General features: G+C 43.5%; 1 protein-coding gene across 1 annotated transcript in view; it reads left to right on the top strand.

The window, feature by feature from the left end:
- Positions 1–27,517, top strand: part of LOC141049024 (saccharopine dehydrogenase-like oxidoreductase) — a 187,525-nt gene that overhangs the window by 75,745 nt on the left and 84,263 nt on the right. The window contains exon 4 of the mRNA XM_073545125.1: positions 15,325–15,454. Within this exon, the coding sequence (XP_073401226.1) occupies positions 15,325–15,454 (130 nt within the window). The remainder of the gene's footprint in view (positions 1–15,324; positions 15,455–27,517) is intronic.

The following is a 27,517-nucleotide window of genomic DNA, read 5'->3' as shown; positions in this document are numbered from 1 at the left end:
GTATCATGCGTGACCCGAGGACTGAGAAAAACTTGCCTGATGGCAGTTAGCAAGTTAGCTGCAGACCGAATCACGGGGTCACCACGCTCCCACAGAGGCGTAGCCCATTCCAGCGCCTTGCCCGACAGTAGGGAGAGAACAAAAGCCACCTTAGCCCGCTCCGTAGGGAATTGCGCAGCCAGCATCTCTAGGTGTATCGAGCACTGGTTGATAAAACCCCTACAGGAGGCGCCATCCCCAGCATATTTATCGGGCAACGGGAGGCGGGTAACTGTCGGCGCAAGGGCGGACATGGACATACGCCCTACCGCGTCCGTAAGTGCCTGGACGGCAGCATCTGTAGCCTGCGCAGCTGCGAGAGACCTCTCAAGGGTAGCAAGACGAGCCTCGAGCTGACGCACAAGCTGTAACAGCTGCTGATCTGCCATCTCTAGCCAGACCCTGGCGCTAGTATTATTTTACGGAGGAGGAACACGCTTAAAAAAAAATATAAATAAATGTGTTCGCCGCCCGGGGTCCACCGTGCAGCAGGTGATATAACCGCTGCTAGAGAGGCAGAGCACTATGGCGGTAATGTGCACGGTGTTAACTGCACCCTAAGTGCACAGAAGCGAGCTCTGTTATGCTCACAGAGCTGCAGACAAAAGAATAAAGTAATACGCTAAGTTTGTTTGGGGACACAGACTAACAGCTTAACTGTCACGGTATAAATAGTCACAGAAGTAGCCTTAGGCAGCAGGACTACTCCCTCTAGACCTACCGTGAAATCAGACAGGAGGCGTCGCAACTGCAGACACGGAAAAACTGCAATCGCAGCTCGGTGTGAACGGAGCCACAGAGAAGATACCGCAATCTCGCTGGCGCGATGCAGGATGCTAGCTGCTGAGAACGTATAGCTGGAGCGCGCTGACGCTAGCGCTGCTACTGGCGGCTGCCCAATCACTCACACAATCGTAATTTCAGAGGGAAGGGGTTTCATAATAAGTCAGTCACCAGTCCAAGCATCCATCACCATACATACAGCAGCAGTATGAAAATACTAGCGCATGGCATAGCGGCCATGCGCACCTTTTATAGCGTACGGGACCTGCCAGAAATCTCCAGAGCCCTGAGCTAAGCCAATGGAATCAGGAGCAGGACCTGAGCACCTGACTCCTGAACTCCAATGGGAGCTCATTCCAGGAGCATGCTCAGAAGCTGGCTGAAAGGACTTAGCCTCTAGAGACAAATGTGAGGATCTGGATCTCTGCATAAGTATGGCAGGACACAGATTCCTAACAGCACCCTTACACAGGTCAATCAACAGAAGATTAAAAATGTTACGAAAATCTATGCACATTTGGTATCGCCTTAATTGTACTGACCTGGAGAATCAGCTGATCACGTTCATCTCCATTCACAAATTCAGCAGCTTGTGCTTTCTGCATCAACAGAGCCACTGAGCTATTGATTGGCTGCGGCGGGGATGTGCGCTATCAATGCTGCAGCCAAAAGAGCAACCAAAGCAATGCTAGGAGGCCTGCGCTGGAGTGTCTTTATTTTACTTTACAGGAAGTGTTTGGAGTCCACTTTTCCAGAAATGGAAAAACCCTTTAAATAAAAAGGGCAGCCACAGATGGGTTATAGGAACTCGCCTGCAAGTTCTCTCACTGTTCCTTTTTGTGCACCATGTGGGAGAGCAGCCTGTTGATCACAACCATACTATTAGATCAGGTGGACTAGCGGCAATGTACTACACTAGTCTGGCCTTGTGCAGTTGCTGGAGATTGAGGTATTAGTAACTTGTATGGCACACTTGTAAGGTTATGGCCAACCTGCATAAAAGTATGGGGGTTAGGGTAAGTCTAGATAGTCGTAGATTTTCTCATACGAGAGAACTGGGTTGATTATGCAAATGACACTCAGAGCAAAGTATGATCAGAGTGTCGACATGGTGTTAGCCGACTCTTTTTCAGATGAGAGAATCTGAGCATACTGAGGAGACGATGGAGAACAAAATGTTGCCATCTTTTAAATTGTGAGTCTGCGTAAATTGGACTGCACTTGGATGTCTTCCGAGTGGACTTTGATGTTTTCCACGCACCGATAGACTTGAATGGGTGAGTGGCACCCAAATTCAAAAATAAATCGCAGCATCCTGCAATTTATTTCACTTGACAGATTGTCATTAAAAAAAAAAAAAAAAAAATTAAATATCACTAGTCCAATTTATAGGCTGTTGTGAGCGTGCCCTTATCAATAGGCTATAAGCCAGCACCACACCACAACACCACACAAAGGCTTATCTGTGTGCATGTAGAATACTAGTGAAACCGGGTGTTTGTGTCCAAATCTGCTCTGCTGATAAAGATGGATGGCAGAGGATATTCTTCAAAACTTTATTTCAAAACAGGTTACCATAATAGTCAAAGCGTTTTGAGGTCATGCAGGACTTCTTCTTCAGGACAAGTTAAGGTTTTGAAGAATATAGTCTGCCATCCATCTTTATCAGAAGAGCAGATTTGGACACATGCACCCAGCTTCACCATTACCCTCAGTCTTTGGACCTGTGTCCTGCAGCAGCTGAACCATGCTTTTTATATTTTGCTTAGGCCTCTTTCACACTTCAGTTTTTTGCATCAGTCAAAATCCGCCAAAAGGACGGATGGCGGATCCGTTTTAGTACTGATGACACCCGTCTGGTTTTTTTGACGGATGCGACAAATGAAGAATTTTAAAGGAATCGCAAGAGAGAGAGAGAGAGAGAGAGAGAGAGAGAGAGAGAGAGAGAGGAGAAAAAAAACAAAAAACAGATCCTGAAAAGAAAATTGCGGATCCGTTTTTTTCAAAACCTGGAGGATTGTGACTGATTGTAAAAAAAAAACTGAAGTGTGAAAGAGGCTTTAGTTGCAACAAAATGAGGTGAGTGTACCTCTCCCCGACGCACCCTATGTTTTTAACCAGTTGAGACCCTGTTCGTGCTTTTTTTTTTTTTTTTTTTTTCTTTCCAGATTTTCTACTTTTACTCATGTAGAATAATAGGCATACACCCCATCTATGAATGATAGGTATGTGAGTGGATCTTAATCAGTATTTTACCACCTCCCTTTCATAATAAATAAAAATGAAGTATGACTAGTCTGATTTATACACTAATGTGAGTGAGCCCTTATCGATGCGCTATAAGCCAGCATGGTGCACAACACCACGCAAAGCCTAAGGCCAGGTTCACATTGCGCTTAGCGTTGACGGGCTGCGTTAACACTATAGCATAATGCGATATGCGTTGTTCTATTTATTCTATACCGCTAGCACAGATGCTCCATCTGGCTAGCGGTGACAGGGCCTCAGACAGAGCATTGCAGCCTGCGTCCGAGCCTCCGTCAATGGCTTTACGGCATGCGTCGCGATGCGCCCGACAATGGGGCTGAATGGCAGCATTAATGGACTGCTATAACGTAATGTGAACCCAGCCTCATCTGTGTGCATGTAGAAAATTAGGCATCCACCCCATCATTGAATGATAGGTGTGTAATCATTTTATAAGTATTTTACAACCTCCCTTTCATAACATTAGGGTCTGTCTGCATCCAGCTTGGAACTGGTATTTTAACCTGTTCCTGTCTCCGTAAAATTAGGCAGTCCGACTGGAAGTCTTTGCATACAGAACAGTTGTTAATATTATTGGCAGCACACATCCCTTAGTTACATAGGACATAGTGCTGTCATTAACAATATTAATTAATGTCATATTTACACAAGATATCAACTGCTTGTTCCTGATATCAACTTGTCTAAATGGGCCTTAAAGGGAACCTGTTAGTCAATTTATGCTGGCCAAATCACGGGCAGCATGAGTCAGAACCTGGTTTCATGATCGCAGCCTGATATGTTTTCCTTGGAAACGCTCCAGTGCTTCAGAGAAAACTTCTCCCCATGCCACTCCAGATGATAAATCGCTCACTATGTACAAAAATGGGAGAGACCTGTCAATCACAGGCCAAGGACCATAGCTGACGCCTTATGTCTTGTCAGATGGTCAAACTATGTTTTCTCAGAAACACAAAAGCGTTTCAGATTATAACATACCAGGATGCATTTGTGTGTGTTTTGATTCATGCAGCATGCTATTTGGCCAGCATGGATCGACTGACAGGTTCTCTTTAAAGAGAACTTGTCATGTCCCCCATGCTATCCCCACTCATTTGCATTTGTTGCTACATACCCTGCCTGATCAGCCCACTGTAGCGTTTAACACATAGACACATGTTTAGAAAAGGCTTTAGAAAATGTGCGTTTCCTATGCTAATTAGGCCTTTGCCTAGTAGATGTGGCATTAGTTTCCCCAGACTGGTCACCCCGCACAGATGTTATCACACCCCTGTGGACTTTGCCATTGTGGTATCATTGCCAGCATTCTGCAGAACACACTCATGCGCATGGCTTTTTTTCCAGGGCATCCTTCCTGACAGCACCATGGAGGTCTTCTTTCTCCTCCTTACAGGGACAAGAAGCACACGAGGTTAAAAGACACCTTCCCACCCTTATTCCCTCAGTATTTTTCCTGTCCCTGCAAGGAGGGACGCACAAGAGGAAGCTCTGCTTACCGGATAGGGCTAGTGGGATCGGGCAGCTGGTACAAACCTTCCCCCTGTCAAGAAGCCCGGGGCTGACACTCTCCTGGGCGGGAGTCCCTCAGCCACAAAGATCAGCGAGAGGACGATGCTCCTGGGAAGAGCCGCTTCATCCTGCAGTGGAGGCTCCGACGCCGGAATGTCAGCGCTAAATCAGAAGTTGTGTAGGGAAAAGCCTGCTTCCGGTGACGTCGGGGGGCGTGACGGTGGTAAGAAGCTGGCGTGCGCTCCACGGTGGAATGCAGAGAGCAGTGAGACAGGTGGCGGAGACTTATTTGGATCTCGCAGGGCACGGGACACCAACGGCAGCAGCAGCTATGGAGGAGTCGGTTAGCGCAGAGCAGGATGTGGTAAGTGCGCTGTGTGCAATCCTGCTGTCCCAGAGCATGGCTCTAATTGATCCCTCTCTTGCGCTGCGCAAGAAAAGGGATGCTCAACAGCTCCCCTGCCTACACCTAAGCAAACTGAGAAATCATCTGTGAAATCCAAAAAATGCCCTATCTGTCACATAAAGCTCTCAGGTACACATGGCAGGATCCTCTGAGACACATGTACTGCCAAAATCGTGAGGGAGGAACAACCATCCCTCCTATCTGAGATGAGTTCCATGATCCGGGAAGAGGTCCAGGCATCCAGATCATCCCTCTCCTGGCCCCAGCCCCCTAGCCCTGGCCCAAGTACTAAGAGGACTAGGTGGAAGAAGGAGCTAAGCTCAGATGAGGACTCCTATTTCCTGGAATCAGACCAGGAAGAGGGCGAATTATTATCAGAAACTCAGGAACAAAGCAGACGATATCTGTTTTCGTCTGACGATGAGCTAGTCCCTGGCGTCAGGGATACAATGCAGGTGGAAGATGTCCCAAAGCCGCAATCCAGACAGGAGGTAATGTTTTTTGGGCCTCAGTGCACAGAAACAACGCATATTTCCAGTGAATGATTCGGGCTAAGGTGCTAGAAGAATGGGAAGATGCGGAGAGGCGTCTGCTGATATCTCGGAACTTTAGGAGACGTCTTCCGTTTGATCCAGAGGACATTAAAATTTGGGAATAAATTCCCAAGATCGACGTACCAATAGCAAAGGTTGCCAGAAAGACGTCAATCCCCTTCGAGGACTCATCGAGCCTAAAAGACCCAATGGACAGAAAGGCGGATAGCCTACTGAAAAGAGCCTGGGAATCTTCAGCGGCTTTAATTAAAACAAACATAGCCACTACGTCAGTGGCCAGATCCATGTTTCTGTGGATGGAACAGCTGGAGGAACATTTTGTCTAATAAAACCCCAAGGGAAGAAATCTTATCTTCCCTCCCATTGATGAAATCCGCTATGGCTTTCTTAGCGGATACTTCAGCTGAATCAATGAGATTCTCATCTAGAAATAGTTTGCTTTCTAACGCAGCTCGTAGAGCTATCTGGCCAAAGACCTGGTCGGGGGATGGAGCTTCAAAGAATAAGCTCTGATCCATTCCTTTTTCCGGGCTGAGAGTGTTTGACCCTGATCTAGATGACATATTCGAGAAGGCTGCTGATCAAAATAAAGGGTTCCCTGAGGAGAAAGTTAAAAGGAATCAGTCCCATCATAGGCCGGGTACATCTCGAAGGCAACCAGAGTACAGGACTCGGGGGAAAGTACTCTAGGGATCCCTATGGTAGTCACAAAAGACAAAATTATTTCAACTCACCCCTTCCATGGAAAGAGCCTTTAATTCCATAGACCCAGAGCAAGGATTCGTGTCTCCGCCAGACACCAGGAAATATGCTTAAAGAAAAGAAGAGAATCCAGCTCCAAGAAATAAGATCAATTTCTTTTATTTGATTCCAAAGGTAAAAATGACAAAATCATACATCAGGCAGATACCGGGTATACCGGTGAGAAAAAGTGCCTGGCTGAAACTGAATGCGATTCAAACACACGTGTTCTTAGACTCCATTAATTACACACAGGCATGAGACCTATTTTATATAATAAGCTCAACAGGTGTATCAAAAGATTTTAACAAAAAAATAACATAAACAATAAATATACAAAGATGGACCTATATTTAACAAATATCAAGTCTTCTCTTTCTGTCTCCACCTCTTGGATCTACATGGATCTGTTCAATTGCAAAGACTTTAAATAAAAAAAAAAAAAAAGTTGTTTGTTGTGAACAGTGAGAAAATGATTAGACAAATTAGAAATGTTTTGAGTAGAAGGATGTGATATGTCATACAAGTGTTCTCTGATTCTACTCTTTAATTTGCGAATAGTGGAACCCACATATAATAAATTACATTCAGAACATTCCACTACATAAACTATAAAGTTAGAATTACAATTCAAGAAATCTTTTATTTTATAGGTTTTTTCATTTTTACTGTCTGAAAAAAAGTCTTTTAGGAATGTGCACAGGTTTTGCAGGGAAAAGAACTGCACTTGTAAAAACCTATAGTGGATAACCAATGAGCTGACTTAGAACTTTTATTAGAATTATAAAAACTTGGAGATAGGCGATTCCCCAAAGTGGGTGCACGCCTAGCCGCAATTTTTATACCGTTTTTTAAAACTGCATTCATGGTTTCATCATTTCTCAAAATATTTAAATTGCGGTATACAATTTCAGAAATGGCCTTAAAGTGAGAGCTATAGGTAAGAACCAAAACAGGTTGTTTTGTTGTTCCATTATTCAAGGCAGCATTTCTTTCAAGTTTGTTAGAAATGGATTAATAAGACTCTCCCTGTTTTTTTGTCTGCAATTTGAAAAGCCCGATTGATAGTCCAAATCTACAAGGTGATTTTTTTTTTTTATGCTATTTTTTTTCAGCATTGTAGCAATATTTATTCTTTCAATTTCGTTTCGCTCTCAATGTTTCCCCTAATGGGATTGACTTAATCGTATGGAAAGAGGACTCTATTATCTCTTTGAAAAAGAGACATTTTTATTATACTAATGATCAAGTCTATGGATGGGGTAGGTGGGAAAGGCAACCAACTCCCCCCAAGTCTATTTTGAAAAAACGCACTTGTAATCAACATGGTAATCAAGTCACGGTCTCCTCTTCGGATCCCGAATCTTCAGATATTTCCTTTGAGACAATAAAGGATACAGGGGAAAGCACCTTTCAAATTAAAACTAATAAATCACAATCTTCATATTATTGAAAATCATGAAGAAACAATAACTTTTCAAAAAATGCACAAGGAAGGGTGGAAGAAAACATCGGAAACACCCTGAATGTTTTAAGAAGTCGACTTCGGAGCTTCAGAAAAACGTCTCATTAGATGTTATCAGTTTGTCTGCGATAATTTTGTTTGAACAAGAAATCCAGCTTCTTTCAAAAGGTCTGAACTTTGTACCTACCAATTCAGATTTAAAATGTCTTTTCTGCTCTAAAGGCCATTAATAAATTCGTTAGAGACCATACAGTAAAGAAGCATTTTTTTCACTGAAGATAAATAGGATACTCTATTACTTCCAGCCATTGTTAATGAATGTAGTCGAAAAATGTTCTTGGAACAAAATTCTCTTCTTTGTCTTTTAGATTTGAGTATTCCAGAAAGTCCATCAAATGAACAAAATTTTGTATCTGGTTTCAAGATTAAAAATCCCACCTTTTTTATCCAGTGCAAACACGCACGGATTCTAAGGACAAATTCCAGGACAACGTAGAGATGGATATTCGAAGTCTCTTTTTTTCTGATACGTCTTTTTCTTCCAAAGATAAATTATCAAGGACGGAACTGGTGGCATTGAAAAAAATACAGTCTTATAAAAATATAATCATCAAAATGTCAGATAAAGGGGGTTCAGTTGTGGTTTTGAATGAATCCGATTATGTGGCTTCTATTAATTTGTTGTCTGATCAAGATACTTATATTACCCTTAGATCTGATCCTACTGCAGTTTTTTCAAACAGGTGTAAGTATATTATTAATGATGGTTTATTTCACAAAATCACAATCTGAATACCTTATAACACAAAAATATCCATCCTCCACCAATGCGTCCAATAGTTTCAGGCATTGACTCGTTAAGAACATCTTGATGAATGGCTTGATACAGTGTTACAACCCCTGGTTCAGAGAGTGCCGGGTTACTTGAAAGATTCGAGAGACATTCTTTTCATGTTTGAAAATATCAAATGGAATCCCTGCTGGACGTGGCTTACCTGTGATGTCATCTCATTATAGACTTGTATTCCACACAAAATAGCTATTACAGCGGTACAATTTCATCTTGACAATTTCAGCATATACTCTGATCGATTGAAAACTATATTAATGTTGTGTCATTCTTGTTAACCCATAACTATTTTTTTTTAATTTGATAAAAAAAAATTCTTTCTCCAGAACAGAGTTTCTATGGGGGCTAAATTTTCTCCCTCTGTGGCAAATCTGGTGATGGCTTGGTGGGAAAATATTTACATTTTTTGCATCTATACAATGGTATTCTAGGCTTATAGATGACCACCTGCTTGTTTGCAATGATGACATTGCAAAAATTTCAAATTTTTTTGACTATATTAACAATCCTTTCAATTTAAAATTCACTTTTTTTTTTTTTTTAGATTTATTCTTATCAGGAATTCCACAACAAACCATCACCAGTTGTACACACCGCAAATCATCTGCTGGTAATACTATTTTGCATAGTCAATCCCATTAGGGGAAACGTTGAGAGCGAAACGAAATTGTAGCAATATTTCTTCTTTCAATGCTGAAAAAAATAGCATAAAAAAAAAAAATCGCCTTGTAGATAGAAAATATCCCAGTTGGACTATCAATCGGGCTTTTCAAATTGCAGACAAAAAAAAACAGGGAGAGTCTTATTAAGAAATGCTGCCTTGAATAATGGAACAACAAAACAACCTGTTTTGGTTCTTACCTATAGCTCTCACTTTAAGGCCATTTCTGAAATTATATACCACAATTTAAATATTTTGAGAAATGATGAAACCATGGATGCTATCTTAAAAAAAAAAAAAAAAAAAAAAAAAAAAAAAAAACGGTATAAAAATTGTGGCTTGGTGTGCACCCACTTTGGGAAATTCTAATTGGGCTGTGTGCACACGTTGCGGATTTCATGCGTTTTTGCCACGTTTTTTCGCTGTGAAAACGCATACAAAAAGCAACCCATTGAAGTCAATGGCATTCTGCACATGCTGTGCTAATGCGGCGTATTTTTCCACGGCGGAATCGCATGCTCATTCTTTGTGCGGAATCGCGGGGATTCCGCACACATAGGAATGCATTGATCCACTTACTTTCCGCATGTGGCTGTGCCCAAAATGCGCAAAGTAAGGGGAAAATGTGCGGATGGTACCCAGGGACTGGAGGAGAAGAGTCTCCTCCAGGCCCTGGGTACCATATCCCTGTTAAAAAAAAAAAAAAAAAAAAATTAAAATAAAAAAATAGTGATATTCTCACCTTCCCGAACCCCCATAGCCTTCCCAGGCCTCAGCGATGCTAACGGCAAGTCCCGTTCCCAGCGATGCCTTGTGACAATGACCTGTGATGACGTAGCGGTCTCGCGTGATGCTATGTCATCTGGGGTCATTGTCGCAAGGCATCGCTGGGAACAGGACTTGCCGGGAGCATCGCGAGGATCGGGAAGGCTGCGGCGGCCACCGGAAGGTGAGAATATCACGATTTTTTTATCATTTTTAACATTACATCTTTTACTACTGATGCTGCATAGGAAGCATCAATAGTAAAAAGTTGCTCACACTTGTCAAACACTGTTTGACAAGTGTGACCAACCTGTCAATCAGTTTTCCAAGCGATGCTACAGATCGCTTGGAAAGCGCTAGCATTCTGCAAGCTAATTATGCTTGCAAAACGCTAGTTTTTCACGGAAAATCCGCATGCGGACTTCCCGCTGCAGAGAGTTGCAGAATTGCTGCGGAAATTTCCGCGGCAATTCCGCACATGTGCACATAACCTAAAAGTTCTAAGTCAGCTCATTGGTTATCCACTATAGGTTTTTATAAGTCCGGTTCTTTTCCCTGCAAAACCTGTGCACATTCCAAAAAGATTTTGTTTTTTTTCAGATAGTAAAAATGAAAAACCTATAAAAAGATTTCTTGAATTGTAATTCTAACTATATAGTTTATGTAGTGGAATGTTCTGAATGTAATTTATTATGTGGGTTCCACTATTCGCAAATTAAAGAGTAGAATCAGAGAACATTTGTATGACATATCACATCCTTCTACTCGAAATATTTCTAATTTGTCTAATCATTTTCTCACTGTTCACAACAGACAACTTTTTTTTTAAAGTCTTTGCAATTGTACAGATCCATGTGGATTCAAGATGTGGAGACAGAGAGAGAAGACTTGGGGACAAAGAAGCCTTCTGGATCTACTGGCTTAATACAAGACCCATTGGGTCTAAACAAGTTCCATTGGGTCTAAACTTGAAAAAGAATGAATGCTACATTATTACTTTTTCATTGCTCTCAAAAGTGTGCGTGTTTTTATTTGTTAAATATAGGTCCATCTTTGTATATTTATTGTTTCTATATTTGTTATTTTTTGTTAAAATCTTTTGATACACCTGTTGAGCTTTTTATATAAATAGGTCTCATGCCTGTGTGTAATTAATGGAGTCTAAGAACACGTGTGTGTTCAAATCGCGTTCAGTTTCAGCCAGGCACTTTTTCTCACCGGTATACCCGGTATCTGAGTGATGTATGATTTTGTCATATTTTTATCTTTGGAATCAAATAAAAGAAATTGATCTTATTCCTTGGAGTTGAATTCTCTTCTTTTCTTTAAGCATATTCCCTACGGTAGTACCCACAGTAGAGGTGAAAAAAGCAGAAATTCCCTGTTTGGATCTGGCGCAAAATCAAGAAGGCAATGCCGCCATCTTGATCGGGGGGCGCCTCAGGCATTTTTAGGCAAACTGGGCCCAGATTACCCAGAACCAGTGGGTATTAAGGACCATATCAGAGGGATATGAGAGTTTTCCTCCCTTCTTCCCCAAGAGAGTCATTACTCCTCTGGTTGTAAAAACAAGCTCCCCAAGGGAGGCAGACTTAAACAGCCTAATCAACACGGCGGTCAGAGTCCCAGTTCCCCTGGCAGAAACAGGCGAGGGCCACTACTCTTCCCAGTTCTCCATAATAAAGCCATCGGGCGAGTCCCGCACAATAATAAATCTAAAACCCTTAAATACCTGGGTCACCTACAAAAGATTCAGGATGGAGTCAATAAGATCCACGGTCCACCTAATAGACAAAGACACCTTAATGTGCACCCTTGACCTGAAAAGCTCATATCAGGTCCCTGTCCACTCATCATCCCAAATATACCTGAAATTTGCGGTGAGGCTGCGGGGGCAGACCTGCCAATTTCAATTTCAGTGCCTTCCATTTGGCCCGGCGTCAGTTCCCCAAGTCTTTACCAAGCTGGTTGCAGAAGTGGTAGCCTTTATGAGAAACCAGGTCATCATCATCGTGCCATATCTGGAAGGTTTTTTTTCCTGGTGGCAAGCTCGGCAGAGGAACTCCGGCAACACAGGGGAATAACCATAACAATCATGGAATTCCTCTGCTGGACCATAAACAGGGAGAAATCAGACTTAACCCCAGAAAGAAGGAAGATTTTTTTGGTTGTCTTGCTGGATTCCAGGTTCAGAACATCTTTTCTACCCCTAAAAAGACAGTAATCTGTGTGCAGCAGAGTAAAGGAACTCATGAAAGGGCGAGTGTCCATCAGGTCCACAATGCAGGTCTTGGGCCTGATGTATCCCATGTGTCCGCTGGGCAGAATTTCATTCAAGGTCCCTACAGAAGAAGATCCTGTCAGTTTGGGACCGACATCAACCCTCCCTCGACAAGAGAATACCTTTATCCCCCAGGAGAAGAAAGTCTCTGATATGGTGGATTCGTCCGAGGAATCTGAAGGTGGGCATTCCTTGGATCTCTTCCCCGGGCATAGTAATTACCACAGATGCCAGCAAGCGAGGATGGGGAGCACACCTGGAAGGGAGAATCCTCCAGGGAGAATGGCCGGCAGACATACAGTTAAGGTCTTCAAATTTCAGAGAACTCTATGCAGCATGGGATGCCCTAAAATGGAGCCAGGCTCGTCTACAAGGTCCGCATGTTAAGATCCTATCAGAGAACATGACAGCGGAATCCTTTCTGTGCCACCAAGGAGGGACAAGACATTGTATGCTCAAGGATCTGGCAAGCCTGATTTTCTCCTGGGAGGAGAAGACTGTCCTGTCAATAACGGCAGTCCATCTCGAGGGATCCCAAAACGTATTGGCAGACTACCTAAGTAGATGGGAGATCTGTGTAACAGATTGGGAATTAAACGAAGAAGTGTTCCAATATCTCTGTCGTCACTGGGGCAGACCGCAGATTTATTTGCGACCAGAAAGAACGCGAAGACAGACAGATTTTATTCTCTCTACCCTTCAGACAACCTGGAGGGTGTAGATGCACTGAGTCAAAGTTGGGGATGATCCCTCTCCTATGCTTTTCCCCCAATAGTGCTCATTCCAGCGGTACTCAGGAAAACACAGGAAGATCGGGCGAGGGTACTCCTGATTGCCCCCTTCTGGCCGAAGAGGAGATGGTTTCCGTTGTTGCGATTCATGGCAGTAGATGGTCCATTGCTGCTTCCGCAGAGGGAGGATCTCGTCCACCAGGGTCCGGTGTTAAATCCAGATCCAGAAAGACTTCATCTGTTGGCGTGGATCCTGAGCAGGACATCCTGAGAGCTCGGCGGCTGTCTGACCAGGCCATAACCACAATTCAGGCTAGCAGAAAACCAGTTACTTCTGCGATTTATTACAAAATCTGGAAGGTTTTGTCTGGAGGGTGGCAGGTCCGACTTGACGGCAGGTAAATCAGATATCCCAAGGGTCTTAGATTTTCTCCAAGCGGGCTTTAATAAGGGGCTTAGACCCAGTACTCTAAAGGTCCAAATATCAGCCTTATGTACCTTTTTTGATTATTCTCTGGCCTCTCATCCATGGGTAATAAGGTTTGTCAGGGAAATACAGCATCTGTGCCCCACAATTAGGCGGTCGGTTCCCCCCTGGAAGCTTAACTTGGTCCTCAAATCTCTATGCTCAGACCCTTTCGTCCTGGGGAGAGACATGTCCATTTCTCTCCGAACCGTGAAAACTGCGTTTTTAATCACCATTACCACAGCAAAACGTATAGGCGAAAACCATGCGTTGTCAATTCGGGACCCATATCTACGCGCTTGGGATGACTGCATAATCCTAAAAGTAGACCCCGCGTTTGTGCCAGTAATCGCCTCCTGTCAGAATTTGAACCAGGAAATCGTCCTGCCCTCGTTCAGCAAAAACTCCTCAAATGAGAAAGAGCGGGCCCTATGCTCATTAGATGTCATTCAGATTAATGGAGCTTTTTGTGGATTTACTGCACTGCTAGACATGACACAGATTCATTCGTTCATAAAAGAATTGCAGATTTATTCATAGTCCAACGCGTTTCGCGTGAGTGGAAGTATAATATTGTCTGTACCCTATCAGATAAGACCCTATTTGTGCTTTCTCAATTCCTACAGTGTGAATCACAGTGACTCATTAGATGTCAGACAGACTGTCCTCGATTACATTGAAGCCACTCGTGATTGGAGGCAGGACCATAACTTGCTCGTTCTATTTGGATGGAGAAATAGGGGGAAGAAGGCCTCTAAGGCCACCATTGCTCGATGGATTACATCTATAACTTTTTCAGCCTATCACTCACAGGGCATTAGTCTCCTGGAAGGCTTGTAAGCTCATTCAACGAGAGCGGTCTCAACCTCTTGGGCTGAGAGGGCGGGGGCATCAGTAGACCAAATCTGTAAGGCCGCACCTTGGTCCAGGCAAGACACATTTTGTAGACACTACAAATTAGATGTATTATCTAACCAACAGACTGCCTTCGGGAGGAAGGTTCTCCAGGCAGTAATCCCACCCTAAGGAGGTACTTTGGTATTCTCCATGGTGCTGTCAGGAGGGATGTCCTGGAAAATAGGGATAAGACCTACCAGTAATTCTGTTTCCAGGATTCCATCCTTACAGCACGGTTAGTTCCCTCTCTGATGTCATATGCTGAAATATGATATTGTATAAATAAATGTGTCAAGTTGCATCATCCATGGTGTGGCACTTGTTAAAACAGGGAATAAAGGTGGGGAGGGGCCTTTTAACCTCTTGTGCTTCCTGTCCCTGTAAGGAGGAGGAGGACTACCTCCATGGTGCTATCAGGATGGTCGCCAGGAAACATAATTACCGGTAGGTCTAATCCCTATTTTCGCACACACCATTGCTCCTTTGAAGCTTGGTGTAACCTTTCTGGGTTGAGAGGTGCACTGCGCATGTCCAGAAGTGGGGAAGGCAGTTTAGAAAGCCTTTTTTATTTTTTAAACATGGGTCTAGTTATTAAACACTGTAAATGGCAGGTTAAGCAGGGTATTTAGCAACATATAGTCTAATGCTGGTGGGTTAGCGGGTATGGGGACCTGCCGGGTTCCCTTTATGTAATACCATCTATCAGCATTCAAAGCAAACTTTTAAATTATTGTTAATATATATGGGTATAAATCACAACTAAATGCAATGCATGTGTGTATATAGATCATACTGTTTGCCATTGTATACATATGGCTCTATTATCTTGATATTTGCTTATCTTTTGGCCTTTTCGTCCTATTGTGACATTCCTTTGTAATAATTACACTGTCCGGTTTTCTTCCCAGTTTCTTGAATCCATACAAATGAAGTATGACAGGCAGGCTGCAGACAACGGGGTATATGTTGTGGGCAGCAGTGGCTTTGACTCCATTCCTGCTGATCTAGGGGTCTTATTTACGAGGAACAGCATACAAGGTAAGGACGGATACCAATCACCGTAAAATAAATAAAACTGTCTGCTATCGGTCCAGAAAAGTGGGACGCGTGAGATTTTCTTGCAAGTACAGTGCGTTTTTTCACCAAGCGTCCTAAAGACATCCGATTTACATGTGAATGCAATCCGATTGCAATGAGATGTTCACATTCGCTTTTACATAGAGTAATTCTGTCATTTACTCATAGGAACTATTCTTTAAAAATAAACAAATATTTCATCCTGCTTCCCAAAAATCGGAATAGAAAACGATCAAGAAGTCATGTGCCAGAAAATGGTACTAATAAAAACGGCAACTCTTCCTGCAAAAAAACTTCACATGATTCTGTCGGGCGAAATATGGAAAAATTATATCTTTCAAAATCTAGCGATGCAAAGACTAGTTTTTGCCAAAAAAAAAGCATCTCTTAGTGCGTGACAGCAGAAAAATATAAAAACTCTATATAAATCTGGTATCGCTGTAATCGCACCAACCCGAAGAATAAAGTCGCCTAATCACTTATTCCACACAAGGAATAGCATAAAAAAATAAATAAAACCAGTTCTTCTTTGATTTGGTTCTTTTGTCTCCCAAAGTTCCTTTATTGTAATTACCTCTCTCTAGTCATATGGTATTATTAATTTTTAGCTTTCAGTTCCTCCAATGTTGCGGGATTACGGTTTAACAAGTGCAATGGTAATATCCTGACCAGCAACAGGATTCTCAGAAAGGCGATAGTCACAGGGGATCTTGAGTCTACCCCCACCCCCCAAAAGGCCCAGTATGCACACCCTAGGATCAAGTTGTATGTGTATCCGGACTACCCCTTAAATCAGGGAGTGCACCCCCACCCAGTAGTGGTCTAAATATATGAACACATTCCAATAGCATATGCATCAGCTGGGCCCCATTCATACCTCATCTCGGACATGATTCTTCAGTCCGAGACCCAATTTTAAACAATATATAAGGTGTCTTATATACCCTGTGGATATGGAAAATTTGGGACTCAGAGATAGTATAGGTGTTGTTTCTAGTATTTCATTCCATTGTTCTTCAGATATGGGGCCAACATCCTCTTCCCAATTTGATCTGACCAACATGGGTTGCTTATCTAGATATAAGGGTAATACTATCCTGTAAATGAAGGAAATAAGGCCCTTCATATTAGATGCTGTAGAGATTAAATCTGATATATTGATAAGTGATATCTACCTTAGTAGTCTTAAAGGGAAGGTGCCATCAAAGCAATTTTTTTCCCAGTAGTTGAAAAAATGTAAAGAATTAATGTTTAAATTTTAAATTAGATTCACAAGTAGTGGGCTGCTGCTTGAGTCATTGCTTTAAGAGCCACCACACACAGATGTATCCAGGACATGGGCTACAAGGGTCGCATTCCTTGTGTTAAGCCACTCGTGACCAATAGACAATGCCAAAAGCGGCTTACCTGGGCCAAGGAGAAAAGAACTGGACTAATGCTCAGTGGTCCAAGGTGTTTTAAGATGAAAGTAAATTTTGCATTTCATTTGGAAATCAAGGTCCCAGAGTCTGGAGGAAGAGTGGAGAGGCCACAATCCAAGCTGCTTGAAATCTAGTGTGAGGTTTCCACAATCAGTAATGTTTTGGGGGAGCCATTTCATCAGTGGGTGTAGGTCCACTGTGTTTTATCAAGACCAAAATCAGCGCAGTCTTCTACCAGGAAATTCTAGAGCACTTTCATGCTTCCCTCTGCCGACAAGCTTTTTGGAGATGGAAATTTCGTGCCGTGTGTGTACGAGGTGTACGGAGCGGAGCCGTGTGTGTACGAGGTGTACGGAGCGGAGCCGTGTGTGTACGAGGTGTATGGAGCGGAGCCGTGTGTGTACGAGGTGTACGGAGCGGAGCCGCGTGTGTACGAGGTGTATGGAGCCACGTGTACGAGGTGTGCTGAGCGGAGATGTGCGTGTATTTTGGCATGGGGAGGACCCCATTTGAAAGTTCGCACCAGGGCCCATAACTTTATAGTTACACCACTGCTCACGCTAGAAGAGAGGAGGAGTGCGCCACTCCGTAGTGGCTGTGGTCCTGCGTGATGACATCCCTCTGGCGCTGTGTAATGACATCACGCCAGCTCGCAGAGCGGAGGTGTGACTTTTCCCCCACTGCTGTATTTTGCAGGAGACTGTGGCTGTGCGCGTACAGCGAGATGATAGCGCAGGCTCACATGCAGAGCCGACACTATCATCCGCTGAGGTAAGCTGTACATCGCAGCTGACTACCTATTTGAACAGCCATGATCGGTATTAGCACCGATCGCGGCCGTTTAACTGCTTAGATACCGCTATCAATTGAGACTGTATTAAGTTTGAAAGGAATGCGGCCCGCTAGCTTAAATTTTTTTTATGTGCGGTCCGTTTACTCTGCCGAGTTTGAGACCCCTGATTTAGATGTAATAAAATTTTGTTATAGCCCAAGATTTTACATTTTCACAAGGGGAAATGGGTAAAAATGGCACCAAAGGAGGGTGTGGCCTGCACAGCAAGAAGTGTTTTACATAGCTCCTGTTTTCCATCCTGAAAGATCCACAGTTATTTGGCTTTAGGCCGGGGTCACACTGGCGAGGAATACGGGAGAGTGAGAGGCGCAAAAAGCACGCATTAGACACGGACAAATGATTTTCTATGGGGTCACTCGCAACAGGCGTATATTTCTCCTCAGTATCCTACGCTCCGTGCCACTCGCAGCATGCTGCGATTGTTAGCGTACTACGCCCGTAGTACGCCAGTGCAAGTCTATGGGTGCGCAAAAAATACGGATTACACACGGACCACACGTGTGACTTGCGAGAAATACGCACCAGGTGTCTTTTAGCAAAGCCGGCAATTCAGTGCGCTATACAGTAAACTCACACTGACAGTTTTAATAAAGAAATGAAAGAATAGATATAGACACATTGCATATATATATATATATAATATGTATTCTTTCTATGTGTGTATATCTATTCTTTCATTTCTTTATTAAAACTGTCATAGGGCTCCATTATACGTCCATTTTGCAAGCCTGCGAGAAAATCTCACCATACGGATGCCATACGGATTACATACGGATGCTGACATGCGCAAAATACGAGACCACACCTTGATTACGGATGACATACGGAGCACTGTTTAGGGGTCTGTCATCCGTATTACGCATGTAAAATACTGACCGTATTTTGAGCAGGTTAGTGTGACTCCAGCCTTAGACTCACTCCTACAGCCCAGAACTGACCAATGTGTCTCCCCTAACTGCGGTCTGTGCTCCAGGGACATCGCTGAGGAGATAAATCATGACATGCAGTAGGAAAGTGGGAGAGGAGACCCGGCTGAGGGAAGATGACTTCTCCAAAATGGCGCCGACAAAAGGTACTCTAGCCTGGGACAGCAGCAGATGCTGCTGCAAGACTAGAATGTTTTGCAAAGATCTCTGTGACTCCCCTGCAGCTTGAGGTACAATCAGGCTTGGAGAATGCTCACAATAGCAATGAGGAACATAGCACACTCACAGCATGTGAGGAAAGATCACCCCTGCAGGCCAGAGGGAGCAAGTCTGTGCTATGTACTCCCTCACAGGATGATGTCAATCAGCCAACTAAAAGAGATATATTTGCAGCAGTGTCCTTGTCTAACACTACCCTAGCAACAATTAGTGAACAAATTGGTAGCATGAAGAAGGATATTCACTGTATTAAACAAAACCTCTATACAGTAAATGAAAGAATGGAGGAGAGGGTTGGATGCATGGAGGATAAAATGCCTCAAATCATTAGAAATGTTAAGGTAACTGTGCAGAACATTTCCCTACTGTTGGATAAAAGACTATTTAGGAAACAGGATGCCCAGAAATAGTATAAGGCTGGTGGGGGTTCCCCCAAAAAATGGAAGGTAAGGATCCTGTGGGATTTTTTGAAAAGTGGTTGTAAAACACCATATGAAAGAGGCACTCTTGTCAGTTTTTGCAATTGAAGGAGCGCACCGGGTATCCAGCAGACCCCTCCAACCAGGTGCTCACCCACGTCCAGTCATTATTCACATGCTGCACTACCATGACAGACGCTAGTCTAAAGAAAAACCAGGGAACGTAAAGATCGCTCTAGTAAATGAATATAAAAGTCTTTGTTACTTACCAATAACTGTATTTTTCGGAGCCCATGACAGCACGGCGAGAGAGGGGATTCACCTTTGAAGGACAGGAAATCTGCAGACTTAAAAGGGCGGCACTTCTCACACGTATCAGTTGGATTACAGAGCACAAGAGCAGCTCCCATGGTTAATGGCAGAAACATACAATACACCTAACACAAGATGATTTCACAAACATGAATACGTACAAGTGGAAGTTCTCACCCACACATGAAGGGAGGGAATATAACGGTGCTTTCATGGGCTCCGAAAAATACCGTTACTAGTAAGTAACCTAAGACTTTAGTAAGTTTCCCATGACAGCACCACAAGAGAATTAGAGAGGTTAGAATTTTAGGGAGGGACTACAGCTGAAGTAGGAAGGACAGTACAGGAAGTACTTGTAGTTTGCTTCCTGTGCGTTCCACTCTGAAATGCAATCTGGCGTGGTATGCCGGCCATCCAAACTACAGTATCTCTGGGCTCCGCACTTTGGTGCAGTATATTGCAAGCATATATGGCTACCCGGCCGCTCCTTGTTTATGTTGATATGGCCATGTGCTTATTTTGAACCACATCAATATGGCGGAATGCCACTGATATGCGGACAAAGAGACCCAGTATTTTGCAACATGTTTCTAACAGGTGGGTGTATGATTCATTTTGTTGATTGGCCCCTTGGTTTTCTAGTGAGGTATTTAAATCCCCTTAACATAGGCTGTTTGGGTAAGCTTTTTCTATTGGAGCACCTAGTATATCTGGCATAGCCAGGTTCCTATCGGCAGGGCTGTGGAGTCGGAGTCAGTGCTCAATTTGGTGGAGTCGGAGTCTGAGTTGGATTCGGTATAAAATGGACCGACTCCGACTCCTAAAATATATAATAAATTGGGTACAGTAGTTCAGTGCAGAATGTGCTGTATATTTTTTCATAGGAATTTGGGAAAGTTATGAAATGTCCTATAAATGACTGTTCTATTCCTGATCTAAGGCTACATTCACACACAGTGTTTTTCCTGCGTTTTCTGAGGATATGTTTTTCAGTTGCAAAAGCAGATCAGCTTTTGAAAAAACCGCATCACCTGAAAGGTTTTTGAGCTCATAGATAATGTTTTCAATAGCAAAAGCAGATTAGAAATCTGCTCTATCTATATATCCATTTATCCATATCTGTATCCATATCATATCTGTACCAAAAAGAATGAAAGCCGGATAGCACACAAACACTCCTTTTTTTTTTTTAGCACCAGTCAGGGACACCTCATAGCTGCCCAAAAGGACGCCCAGGACAGGCATTGCTCGTCTTCAGTATCACATCAACAACAATTGATAGTTGGAATAAATAGACTTCATTCATCACCACATCTTCTTAACGTGCAGGCTTTATTTTCAAGTGTAGGGGTGTGCAGTATGAGGTTCTACAGCAGCTGAGGTGTGCAGTGTGAAATTCTGCGGAACAGTATGAGATTCTGCCCCCCCAGGTTTGATCCTGGCTACGCCCATAGTGTGAATGTAGCCTGAGGATCTAGGCTTTGTCTTAGCTGAGATAAGTCATAGTGTATGTGTGTGTGTGTGTGTGTGTGTGTGTGTGTGTGTATATGTGTGTGTGTGTATATATATATATATATATATAATACACAGTACAGACCAAAAGTTTGGAAACACCTTCTCATTCAAAGAGTTTTCTTTATTTTCATGACTCTGAAAATTGTAGATTCACTCTGAAGGCATAAAGACTGTGAATTAACACATGTGGAATTATATAATTAGCAAAAAAGTGTGAAACAACTGAAAATATGTCTTATATTCTAGGTTCTTCAAAGTAGCCACCTTTTGCTTTGATTACTGCTTTGCACACTCTTGGCATTCTCTTGATGAGCTTCAAGAGGTAGTCACCGAAAATGGTTTTCACTTCACAGGTGTGCCCTGTCAGGTTTAATAAGTGGGATTTTTTGCCTTATAAATGGGGTTGGGACCATTAGTTTTGTTGTGCTGAAGTCTCGTGGATACACAGGTGATAGTCCTACTGAATAGACTGTTAGAATTTGTATTATGGCAAGAAAAATGCAGCTAAGTAAAGAAAAACGAGTGGCCATCATTACTTTAAGAAATGTAGGTCAGTCAGTTCGAAAAATTGGGAAAACTTTGAAAGTGTCCCCAAGTGCAGTGGCAAAAACCATCAAGCGCTACAAAGAAACTGGTTCTCATGAGGACCGCCCCAGGAAAGGAAGACCAAGAGTCACCTCTGCTGCGGAGGATAAGTTCATCCTAGTCACCAGCCTCAGAAATCGCAGGTTAACAGCAGCTCAGATTAGAGACCAGGTCAATGCCACACAGAGTTCTAGCAGCAGACACATCTCTACAACAACTGTTAAGAGGAGACTTTGTGCAGCAGGCCTTTATGGTAAAATAGCTGCTAGGAAACCACTGCTAAGGACAGGCAACAAGCAGAAGAGACTTGTTTGGGCTAAAGAACACAAGGAATGGACATTAGACCAGTGGAAATCTGTGCTTTGGTCTGATGAGTCCAAATTTGAGATCTTTGGTTCCAACCACCATGTCTTTGTGCGACGCAGAAAAGGTGAACGGATGGACTCTACGTGCCTGCTTCCCACCGTGAAGCATGGAGGAGGAGGTGTGATAGTGTGGGGGTGCATTGCTGGTGATACTGTTGGGGATTTATTCAAAACTGAAGGCATACTGAACCAGCATGGCTACCACAGCATCTTGCAGCGGCATGCTATTCCATCCAGTTTGTGTTTAGTTGGACCATCATTTATTTTTCAACAGAACAATGACCCCAAACACACCTCCAGGCTGTGTAAGGGCTATTTGACCAAGAAGGAGAGAGATGGGGAGCTACACCAGATGACCTGGCCTCCACAGTCACCAGACCTGAACCCAATCGAGATGGTTTGGGGTGAGCTGGACCCCGCAGAGTGAAGGCAAAAGGGCCAACAAGTGCTAAGCATCTCTGGAAACTCCTTCAAGGCTGTTGGAAGACCATTTCCGGTGACCACCTCTTGAAGCTCATCAAGAGAATGCCAAGAGTGTGCAAAGCAGTAATCAAAGCAAACGGTGGCTACTTTGAAGAAACTAGAATATAAGACATGTTTTCAGTTGTTTCACGCTTTTTTGTTAATTATATAATTCCACATGTAATTCATAGTTTTGATGCCTTCAGAGTGAATCTACAATTTTCATAGTCATGAAAATAAAGAACTTTTTGAATGAGAAGGTGTGTCCAAACTTTTGGTCTGTACTGTATATATGTAATCGATATTATACAGTGTATTACATATTTACAATTTATTACAGTTTTTTGTGATCTAAAGTTGTATTCCAATAAATAGATATTATGTTCTACCTAAACATCTTGATTATTGGATCATAGAAATGATCAAATGTCTGGTGTTCACATTGTACTACAATAAATTTTTCACTTAAATATAAGCAATATATGTGGGAGTCGGTGTAAGGGAAATTAAGGAGTCGGAGTCGCAGGTTTGGCTTACCAACTCCACAGCCCTGCCTATCGGGCCTCCTGATGAACCATATGGACGGAGAAACCCGTTGAGATCTCCTACATGGGATAAGTCCCCCCCCCCCCCCCCCTTCTTTACTCCTTCCATTTGTTGTACATACCTTATCTGTTTATCTGTGGTTATCTTGTGCACTAGGTTACACACTCTATCGTTGGGTTGTATATTTATTGTACTTTAATGTGCTTTTGTTCTCATGGAAGGGTGGTGTTTTGTTCCACAAGGACACTATACCTGGGGTTGCTTTAAATAGAGGGACATACTATCTGTAAAGGGGGTATTACACATACTGATATCGCTAGCAATATCGCTATAACGTCACCGATTTTGTGACGTTATAGCGATATCGCTATGTGTGATACTTACCTCCGACTGGCTCCCCCGCTGTCCATCGCTGATCGCGCGAGATCGGCTGGCTCCATTTCTTGTTGGGCGCTTCCTGCTGGCGCCGACGAGCGACGTGTGGAGGCGGGCGGGAAGACGTCAGGATCGCCGCGTCTGAAAGGTAAGTATCGTCCGCTAGATCGCTGCTATGTCGCTGTGAGATCTGCCTGTGTGGCAGCTCACTAGCGATCATTTAGCGATGCACTAGCGATCCTGACCGGGTCGTATCGTGGTCGGGATCGCTGGTGCATCGCTAAATGTAAAAGGGCCTTAAGGCTATATGCACACGCTGCGGATTCACCTGCGGGTTTTTCTGCGTGGATCCGCAGGTAAAACCGCAGGTAAAGTGACCTGCGGTTTTGCCCTGCGGTTTCACACCTCTACTATATTAAAGGTGTGAAACCGCTGCGGAATCTGCACAAACAATTGACATGCTGCGGTTTGTAAACCGCAGCAAAACCGCGCGGGAAAAAAACGCAGCGGATTTGAAATGCCATAGGCTAACATGGTACTGTACCATGTCTGCCGAACGACTGCGTTTCCGCAGGGCCAAAAACACTGCGGAAACACATCAGAATCCGCAACGTGTGCACATAGCCTTAAATATCTTTTAAGTATCATTTTTTTAGTATACCTTAGGGTTTAATTCCTGGTTATACATACAAACATGAAAAACTAATTTTGTCATGTAGCTTCATTACTTTGAATATCAATAATTCATCTCTTTCAAAAACTATGTTTTCCCACCTGTTTTAGTACATGGCTTGCTAAGGAAAGATTGGGACAGTCATCGCTGAGTGGGGGTGCCAAATTATCGTTGTTTGTAGGGTGCCAACCTCCACAGTCAGGCAGTGATCATATAGGATTTAATCAGGGACCCTTAGGTTACTTTTCTGTTTAATATTAGTCTATGTATTTATACTTGTTTTTTTTAAACACGTTTTTGTCTAATACACTGGGTGGTGTTTTTCAATATATATTCAATAAAATCTATATTTTTTAAGGGATTATGTGTTACAAAAACTAAAGCAGAAGTACCCTTATTCCAAATAGGAGATTGACAGAGGCACCCATATCCAGCCTATAATGTTTATTTAAGGGGTTGTCCGGGCTTTTAACATAATCTCAGTGCATATCTGGGCTGCAGAATGCTGACAATGAGTAATTTACCTTCTGTGGCCAGTTTGCAGGGTTTCCAAGATATCATCTCTTGCTTGTAAGAAAAACGTCCAGGGGGGGGGGGGGGCGTTCTGGCATTGAAATGAGAACTGGTCGTTTCCTCCTACTCTACTAAAGACATGCCCTCTATAGCAACAACCCCACCCTCCATAGCAACAGGCCCTCCCCGACCACATGAACAAGCCCTCCTCACACAGTAACAAATCCTCCTCCTCTAGCAGCCTCAGTGCAGAGAGCAGAACCACCCAGCTGCTGCTCCCCCAGACACACGCTGAACAGTGTTCTATGGAAAGTGAAACTATTGAGGAGGAAACGACCAGTTCTCATTTCAATGCCAGAACACACCCCCCCTGGACGTTTTTCTTACAAGCAAGAGATGATATCTAGCAAACCCTGCAAACTGGCCACAGAAGGTAAATTACTTATTGTCAGCATTCTGCAGCCCAGATATGCACTGAGATTGTGAAAAGCCCAGACAACCCCTTTAAAGGTTGAAGAAGCTGCCTTACATATCTGCTCGATCGAGACCTCCGATCTCTCTGCCCAGGAGGCTGCCATGGCCTGTGCGGAGTGACCCCTCAGACCTTCTAGTGCTGTCTTGCCACTTGAAGTATAAGCTAATGCAATGGCCTCCCTGATCCATCTCGTTAAAGTGCTTCTTGACACTCTAAGACCCTTTCTAGCTCATTGGAAGGACTCAAATAAGGAATTTATTTTTTCTCCAAGGATCAGTGACTGACAAGTACTCTAACAAGTACTGACATCAAGTGTATGATGATTCATTTAAGCATGCCATCATACATCCACTACTTAAAAAAAAAAACAAAAAACATCCCTCGACCAAAACTGTGCCGCTAACTATAGACCTGTCTCTAATCTTCCCTTCATCTCTAAACTCCTGGAACGCCTGGTCCACTCCCGTCTTATCCGCTATCTCTTTGATAACTCTCTTTTCGACCCTCTCCAATCCGGTTTCCGCTCTTTACACTCTACTGAAACTGCCCTCACTAAAGTCTCTAATGATCTACTAATAGCTAAATCAAATGGTCATTACTCCATGCTAATTCTCTTGGCTCTCTCTGCAGCATTCGACACTGTGGATCATCAGCTCCTCCCAGGGTCGGACTGGGGTGTGTAGGGCCCACCAAGGGAATGAATTTTAGGGGCCCACCTACAGTAATGTACAACTCAACATTTAGGCTTTGAGACCGCAGAATTACACCATGGGTTCTTTTGCCGTATATCCCACGCCAAATCTGCATCATTTCAGCATCCTAATTCTACTAAAAGCTGCACCGATGTTCATATGCTGCAGATCTTTCCGCACTACGATTCATTTAATCCTTTAGGGCCGCATGCCTGTTTTCACCTTAATGCCCAGGCCATTTTTTTGCAAATCTGACCTGTGTTACTTTGAAGTTAAAAAGTGACCCCATTTTGGAATCTACACCCCCAAGGATTGACGTAGGGGGTATAGTGATCACTTTTTCCCAACAAGCGTTCCATGGTAGATGCTACACAGCCCAGCCAATCGAAGCGTTCGGATCTGCAGGGGGGGGCTAAAATTCGCCCGGACCAGCCAGGCAGCGTTGCTGCCTGCCGGTCTTAGCGGCGAAAGCCTCCCGGTACCCGTGCGATTAGCTGCGGGGACTGACGGAACCCCTCGCCGTACAATAGTGGACATTTTAATTTAGTGACTTGGAGAAAAGATGTCTGAACACAAGGATGTCAGCGCCATCACCGCACATACAAGAACCAAACAGAAGAATCCAGAAGAGGGATCATTAATGGCAATGGCAGGCCTGGCATAGCATACAGTACACCACATATCCCTACATACAGTATTATGGGCACCGCATAGTCCTTCATACAGAATTATGGGCACCACGTATCTCTCCAAACAAAATTATGGGCACCACATAGTCCTCCATACAGAATTATGGGACACCATGTAGTCCTCCATACAGAATTATGGGACACCATGTAGTCCTCCATACAGAATTATGGGACACCACGTAGGCCTCCATACAGAATTATGGGACACCACGTATCTCTCCATACAAAATTATGGGCACCACATAGTCCTCCATACAGATTTATGAGACACCATGTAGTTCTCCATACAGAATTATGGGCACCACATAGGCCTCCATCCCGAAATATGGACACCACATAGTCCTCCATACGCTATTATGGGCACTACATAGTCCTCCATACAGTATTACGGGCACCACATAGTCCTCCATACAAAATTATGGGCACCACATAGTCCTCCATGCAGTATTATGGGCACTACATAGTCCTCCATGCAGTATTACGGGCACCACATAGTCCTCCATACGGAATTACGGGCACCACATAGTCCTCCATACAGAATTATGGGCACCACATAGTCCTCCATACAGTATTATGGGCACTACATAGTCCTCCATGCAGTATTACGGGCACCACATAGTCCTCCATACAGAATTATGGGCACCACATAGTCCTCCATACAGAATTATGGGCACCACATAGTCCTCCATACAGTATTATGGGCACTGTATAGTCCTCCATACAGTATTACGGGCACCGCATAGTCTTCCATACAGTATTATAGGCACCACATAGGCCTCCATACAGAATTATAACATTTCATTACTGATCCTGAGCTACCTGCTGTATTACTTTCCAGAGCTGTAGTTCACATCCGTCTCTCCCTTGTGGGATGATAGAATGTACAGCTGCAGGAGCAGCGCTCCCCATGACATAGGAGTATTACAGCTCCAGGCTGTGTAACCTGTGCATTCACCCTCCCACCCCCTGTAATTACTCAGCGCT

Source organism: Dendrobates tinctorius, unplaced genomic scaffold, assembly GCF_039654945.1.
Source record: "Dendrobates tinctorius isolate UK_male_01 unplaced genomic scaffold, ASM3965494v1 ptg000140l, whole genome shotgun sequence".
In the NCBI taxonomy this organism is placed as follows: domain Eukaryota; kingdom Metazoa; phylum Chordata; class Amphibia; order Anura; family Dendrobatidae; genus Dendrobates; species Dendrobates tinctorius.
This window is presented reverse-complemented; position numbering and strand designations above follow the sequence as displayed.